The 7,148-nt window shown below is 45.2% G+C and overlaps 1 protein-coding gene across 4 annotated transcripts; it reads left to right on the forward strand.

Moving 5' to 3' along the window:
* The first annotated feature begins 211 nt into the window (after positions 1 to 211).
* EIF2B2 (eukaryotic translation initiation factor 2B subunit beta) lies at positions 212 to 6,435 on the forward strand. Of its 4 annotated transcripts, XM_026054856.1 has the most exons (8): positions 212 to 336; positions 835 to 955; positions 1,571 to 1,719; positions 2,587 to 2,750; positions 3,054 to 3,149; positions 4,056 to 4,193; positions 4,892 to 5,012; positions 5,965 to 6,435. In XM_026054856.1, exons 2-8 carry the CDS (start codon positions 843 to 845, stop codon positions 6,120 to 6,122), a joined length of 939 nt encoding a protein of 312 aa, XP_025910641.1. In that variant the 5' UTR covers positions 212 to 336; positions 835 to 842; the 3' UTR covers positions 6,123 to 6,435. The 4 variants fall into 4 exon arrangements, with proteins under 4 accessions (XP_025910641.1, XP_025910640.1, XP_025910643.1 ...); XM_026054855.1 differs by having other exon boundaries at positions 212 to 955; XM_026054858.1 differs by having other exon boundaries at positions 212 to 955; positions 4,946 to 5,012.
* The last annotated feature ends 713 nt before the right edge of the window (positions 6,436 to 7,148 follow it).

A 7,148-nucleotide genomic window follows, 5' to 3' on the forward strand; every position in this document is an offset into this window, starting at 1 on the left:
CGGGGCTCCGGGCCCGTGCTCTGCCCGCCGTCGCCGTGAGGAGCCGAGGGAGGAGGAGAACCGGGCGGGCCCGGACAGCGTCAGGGAGGTGGCGAGCCGGGAGGGAAGGCCCTGCCCGGGCCCCTCGGGAGCGCTGCCCTCCAAGCACTCGTGCGTTTGCCCCGAGCCCTGCTAAACCTTCGCCTTTCCCGACCTCATTCAGTGAGAAAGCACGGGCTTCCCCCTGCTTTGGCCTGGCTCTTTTGCCTGCCTTTTGTTCCTCCGAGTCTCTCCAAGTTCACTGATACCACAGGCTGGTTGTGTAAGGCTTCAGGTGTTCCCCTTTGGTCAACAGAGGTGACACAAGCTGTTTCTACATTCTTTCCTGGTGAAAGCCTCTCCTTGATTTCTGTGGCTGTCACTTGCAGATCCTTTAATTTCAATGTTCTTTGAATTTAACTGATGTGCTCTTCATCCCGTATGTGGAATTATTAATAAAGTTCAGTAAAAGCAGACTATTTGATCATTTCACAGTAGCAGATGAGTTTCTTCTCTCTAAACTTACTACTTATAATCTTATAAGTTTCACAATTTTGAGTCTGCTTTGCATCTAAGTTAATGTTTGGGAACACTGACTCACATTATAGAAAAATACTACAGAATTATCTGCTCTTGATGGCCTCTTAGAGTTGCTTTTTGCTCAGAACTTTGTACTTTTTCTTGGTATTGTGTTACTGTTTTGCTAGTGCCTGAATCAGCTGCTAGCTCTAGAACTGCTTTAGTGTGAATGGCTTGGTTTGAAGCTCACACAGATTAGCTCTGTGCTCTGATAACAAAGGACATCCTCTGTTTTAGGGGAGCTCATGGATCTGATCCGGACAGAGGGCCAGCGGATGACAGCAGCCCAGCCATCTGAGACTACTGTGGGCAACATGGTGCGGCGAGTGCTGAAGATCATTCGGGAGGAGTATGGCAGGTGAAGCACTCATCTCCTGCTTTCTGTACTCCTCTTGGTTACCCCAGAACAGACCTTCCCCACAGTATGTTCTGCTGCTTTTGTGAGACCACTTCGTTTTTGCCACCCCCTTTTCTGACTCACTGACTGGGATGCAGTGAGTTTAACCTATAAGGAAATAGCAGCAGAACCTGTAGTTTTTGAAGTAGCTGATGACATTTCCTCCAGTGAAACTCCCCTTGGCCTATCTGTTTTGGGTGTGTGAGCTTCCCTCTCCCCAGCAGAACAGTCTGTGCTCTGACCTCAGGCTGTTCTCTCCTTCTTTCCCAGAAGAGTCCATTCCACTGGAGCAGTAGCCTTGAACACTGCTCTTCACGTGCCTGCCACAGCTTTTGAGATTTCTTACTTAAGATAGTGCTTACTGGCAAAGCTTCAGGTATCTTTCTGCTGCAGACAGCTAGGGAAACTCTTTGGCACAACATGACTCCTGCGTGCACCTTTCCTTCCTCTGTGTTCACATCCAGGCATTCTGTGCTGTGGGGGACTCTAGTCCCGACACCCTTGTGCTGGCCAGCGTTAGACTGGCAGTGCCTGCGTGCTCCCTTCCTACTCTGAAGGGCTGCGTTCTGTCCGCAGGCTTCACGGGCGCAGTGAAGAAAGTGACCAGCAAGAATCACTGCACAAACTTCTGACTTCTGGAGGACTGAGCGAAGATTTCAGCACCCCTTATCCTCTCCTTAGAGCTAATGTTATCGAAGCTATTAACGAGCTGCTAATAGAGCTAGGTATGGATGGGTCTGAATTGCCCCAGGAGCAGAACTGCTTATGGGATGGAACTGATGCCTCTCCCTGCTCTTAGCTGGAAAGAAAACAGTAAAGATCTGGTAGGCTTAGTCTGAAGGAATGCATGTCCTGGGAGCAGCATGCACTGTCTGAGAGAAGGGTGGAACAGTGGGGGAGGAGGGGGTGCCTGTGCTGTTGGTTGTCTGAGAAGCCTTGAGTTGAGCCCTGTGAGGAAGAATATCAAAAATCTGCCAAGGTTGTGCTTAATTGCTATGAGCTCATCTGACCTTTGTGCAGAAAGCACTGTGATTTATTTTTCTTTTTCTGCAATCTTTAAACAGATTAGGAGCCCAAACCTCCTTCTGATGCCCATGTTGCCTAGCATCTCCTTTTCATGTGGTTCTAGCGCTATTGGGCTGTGAAATCTGTGAACTTCTATCACTAGTTGTTCTGTGGGCATGGTGGCTCTCAGGAGTAGTGTTGACCTGATTTACTGCCCTAGTGATGAAGTTTTTGTCACATCCATTTTTCTGAGTAGCTAAGGAGTACAGGACAGTTTAGAGACAGCTTCTTAGTCTGTCTTCACTGGTAAAAGGAACAGGGAGTAAAGCTGCTCCTGCTCTTCCAGTGTTTATAGCATTGCTTTAGTAAAAAAATGATATTGCTGGAGGACAGCCTTCAGAGCACAAATGTTGCTTTTCCTGAAGCTTCTTGTAGTCCCACAAGACCCAGTGTGCTAATGTGTGCTCCGAGGGGATTCACTGCGCTCCATGCAGTGCCCTCTCCTCCTGCCGGCATCATCTGGAGCTGGATTCAGCACAGATGTTGGGCCTGGCTTCTCTTCCACTGGTGGCTTCCTTCCCTTACAGAGGGCACCACTGATAACATTGCCATGCAGGCACTGGAGCACATCCACTCCAATGAAGTGATCATGACCATTGGCTACTCGCGCACCGTTGAGGCCTTCCTGAAGGAAGCTGCCCGCAAGCGGAAGTTCCAGGTCATCGTGGCAGAGTGTGCACCTTTCTGCCAGGTAAGACCCACGCTGGCTGGCTGTCTCCTCCAGGCCCTGCGTTGTCCCAGGTATTCTTACTGAACTCTTTTGTCTCTGGAGAACAAGCTGCAAGCACAACACATACAAGTGCCTTTTGCAAGGGGAAGTTCCTCAGCAATTGACAGAGGAAGAACAGCTCGTTGTCCTTCAGGCTGATGGCTATATTTGTGCTCTATCACTTGGTATTTTTGTAGTTCAGGGAAGAATCGAGTGTTAGTATCTCTACAGCTGCAATGCAGGAGTTGTGTTCCCAGGGATTGATTGTATCCTCACTCTTTTTAGGGTCATGAAATGGCTGTCCGACTATCTAAAGAGAACATTGAAACTACCGTCATGAGTGATGCAGCTATTTTTGCTGTCATGTCTCGAGTCAACAAGGTAAGGAGGGCTCAGCTGGAGGAGGGGGTTAATGGCAGGCTTAGTGCTTAGGCCTCACAAGACCAGCTATAGCTCCCATCAGTGGCAGCTGTATTTCTTCACTGAAGACTCAAAATTGTTACAATCCCTACTTACAAAGATGGTGGAGATTCAGTGTACAAGCCCAAATCAGTGTGATGGCTAAGCGTATGGTGATAGGTTTTAATCAATTAGGATGTTCTCTGCTGTCTTTCTGCTTCAGCAGCTAACAGGCAGAACAGTTACAAGAAATAGAGCCAGGAGAGCTTCAAAGGATTATTTTCAGAGTTCTTAAAGAAGATGGAACAAAAAAGACCATTTTCAAAGGAGATAAGCTCCCCTTGCCTGGAACACAAGGCAGAGCAGTGAGGGGTAATGTTGAAGTGCATCCTTTTGAACAGGCCTGTATTCAGAACTCTAAAGATGAAAACTTTGCAACCAGAACTAAAAAAAACAGTACAATGAAATCCAGCCCCACCAATCCCTATCTCTATATTTTAAGCTGCTCTACCGTATTATTTCCATTTTACGGTAAGGGAACCGTTGCCATCAGCAATCAAGTTCCTTGCACAAACTTACTCCATGGGCTTGTAGCAGAAGAGGGAACACAACCCAGGTTTCTGCTTGGCATTCCCTCCAACGGAACATACATTTGTCCTCTGTGCTGGCCTCACCATGCTGAAGTCACGCTCTTGGACAGGAACATCTCAGGGTAGAGCCAGGGCCAGATGAAATGGATCAGGCATCCAAAAGCTCTACTACAACTCTAGCCTTTGGCTTTCTGTTCTGACAAGCTGCTTCTTTGATTCATCCAGTAGGGTCCAAGCCAGGAAGCTCTTCTCCTCCCTCCCCAGTTTGCTGCTATCTAATGCTAATTTGCCTTTTAAGGTGATCATTGGTACAAAGACAATCCTGGCCAACGGTGCACTGATTGCTGTGAGTGGGACTCACACTCTGGCACTGGCAGCTAAACACCACTCCACTCCACTCATTGTGTGTGCCCCTATGTTCAAGCTTTCACCACAGGTAAGTACAGCAGCTTTTCGGTACTGCACCTGCTCTAAATAGAGATGGGGGGGAGGGCCAGGGAAGTTTCTGTTTATGGAAGCTCAGGGTGGAGAGCACCACCTGCCCCAAGACCAGGTTGGTACCTGAGCCTCCAATGCTGTTATCCCTCCAATGCTGTTATTCCAACTAGGAAATCCTCATCCAAATCTGGCACATCTCAGGATCTCTTTGAAGCACTCCCTGCTATTCTAGGTTCCTTCCTTCAGAAAAAACTGACAAATATGCTGAGTTACTGGTGTGTAGTAGATATTGGTCTCCATCGTTACACTCCAGAGATTGGTATCTCCATACTTATTTTTCTTTAACCATAACAGATTTCAATTTATACCTTAAATGGTGGAAGACTCTCTTTACCTACAGAGAAGGTAGAAGAAGATGCTTTCAAGTTTTTGCAGCACTCTGTTTTTTCCATTATTGTCAGATCAAGATGCAGGCTGAGAAAGACATGTCTCTGCTCCAGTTCCTCAGGCTTTGCAGTAGAACAGCCAGGACACAGGAGACTGTAAAAGCTCTGAGGAAACCTGCCTTTCACCTATAGATGTTGCACAGGTTCTGTACACAAGCAGGATATAATTATTATAAACTGAGCAACAGTGTCTGCTGGCATGTCTTTCTCCTCTGCTTTTCTTCAAACACCTAGGATCTGTTTTCACTAGGATAACAAGATGGTCCCTGTTTTCCTGACCTTACTGTACTCTCGTCTCATTCAGTTCCCTAATGAAGAAGATTCATTCCACAAGTTTGTGTCACCTCAAGAAGTGCTGCCATTCACAGAAGGTACTGGTTCTTCCTTATACAGGTTGGTCATGCTGGTCTAGGCAGTAGATGTGTGTTTGGCTGATTTGTTTGTTTTATAGCTGACACAAAATTTAAAGATAAGACTATCCTGTAACCATCCACCTGTATACGGACCACCTGTAACTATCCTGTAACCAAAGACAGAAAATCCTTTCCTGTTTTCTTGAGCATAAAAAAATGCTAGGAACCATCCTATTTCATATGTAACTTTCTGGGAAGTACAGAAAAAAGATTTTCTTTGAACAACATCTTTGCAGTTTTGCTTCTGCTCTGATGTATTCAGCATCTTATTACAGGATTGTGATAATGGTGCCAGGGGCAATTCCCTGCAAGGCAAAGCAGACATGCACCACTCTGGGACTGCTTGCTTTCTTTCCCACAACTCGTGTTGTGGGAAGCTTCTTTAAACATTGTTACTCAAGCTACTTGCTGAGACTGTCTCTCTGGAAGGGGCTTCCTACACAAGCACCATCTTTAGAAAGGTGGCAGCTCCCAAGCCTGTTTTCAGGTAGCAATCTTTTTTCAAAGTCCCATTTTTATGTGACAGACTTCTGAAATGAATATGTCCAGGTTTGTTTCTGACATTCTGAATTTTGTTTAAATAGTAACTTTGGCAGCATCAGAATTCTTATATTCTAATTTTATATTGGAAGGTTCTCTGTGAACCTGCAACTGAAGGGATCTGGGATTACTATCAGTTAAAACTATCAAAAGAGGAGAGTGCTGCCAGCAATTCAAGATTGCTATATACCTGTAATTCAAATACATCTAGTGAGGAAGTTGGAAAGGATTCAGGACATCCCAGTACTAACTTGAGGGTGGCATATATACAGCCAGTTTCTTGAAGGGCTCAGGAGGACATGCAGAAGGCCAAATTTACTTTGTTTGTTTGAATTGTTTATGCCTGATACTGTTGTTATTCATTTTTCAGGGGAGATCCTGGCAAAGATCAATGTTCACTGCCCAGTGTTTGACTACGTCCCTCCAGAACTCATTACTCTCTTCATTTCTAACATTGGGGGTAATGCGCCCTCCTATATCTACCGCCTCATGAGTGAGCTCTACCATCCAGATGACTATGAACTCTGAACTCTAATGCCTTGAAGCAAGTCACTGTCGAGACTTTTCCTATCTTGAGAAAGATACAACAGCTAATTAAAGCATATGTTGCAAAGATGGGCTGCCGTTCATCAGAGGGAAATTTGCTCAGTGCAGCGTCTTTCCTATCCAAAAGCAACAGAAAGCAGAGCTCTTGCACAAGTTTTGATCCCTCTACTGTGTTATGAGCCACATGGAGCTGCTAATCCACTTTGATTTTGAACCAGCAAGGCATACATGTAATTTTCTGGGGAAGCCAAGCTGTTATTTCATAGTGTGCTGCAATAAAAGCTATTTACAGTGATGTCAGTGTTTAGCATATTTTCTGTGTACAGTTAATTTGTTTCTTTAACTAGCAGGAGATTTACCAGTGTAGTGAGTTGCCTGCACGTACACTGCAGTAGCAGGCTTTAAGGTCTGCTTTCAGCTATGAATGTGATGGCACTGCTCTTAAACAGAACTGTTTAGAATAGTTTTCTGACAATTTTTGTGGAGTTATTGAAATACAAATTGGCTTTTTGTAAAACGCTGGAACAGAAATTCCATTCTTGATGAAAAGCAGACCTCTGAAACTCCCATCAATTAGCTTGTTTACCACTGCGTATAAGACAGAGCTCAAATTCTTGCTTTGCTTGTTGTAGTCTGAGGGTCTTCCCTTTCCTCTACTACCAAATGACTGATTACTGAGCTACCAATTCTTCTTGGGCAGACATCTTGTTTCATTCTGAAAGTTCTTGCTTTTTCTAAAGGGGAGCATGGAAAGTCTTCAAAATCTGAAGCTCTTACCAGCTGGTGATAGCACTTTTTCTTTGTCCCTTTATCAATGCACAGCAATACACTACATATTTAAGGCAGAAAAAAGTAGTTTCCACTCCTTGGTTTGCTTTTGAGTCAGCAGATGTTGCAAGCTGATTTGTCTTTAAGTGAGGTTTTAATGTAAAACAAGGATGTCTGTGATTAAACAAAGACTTAATCTTCTTTACTGTTCTGAAGTAAACTCCTCTCCAGCTTAGACTG

Source organism: Apteryx rowi, unplaced genomic scaffold (assembly GCF_003343035.1).
Source record: "Apteryx rowi isolate R43461 unplaced genomic scaffold, aptRow1 scaffold_971, whole genome shotgun sequence".
Taxonomy (NCBI): domain Eukaryota; kingdom Metazoa; phylum Chordata; class Aves; order Apterygiformes; family Apterygidae; genus Apteryx; species Apteryx rowi.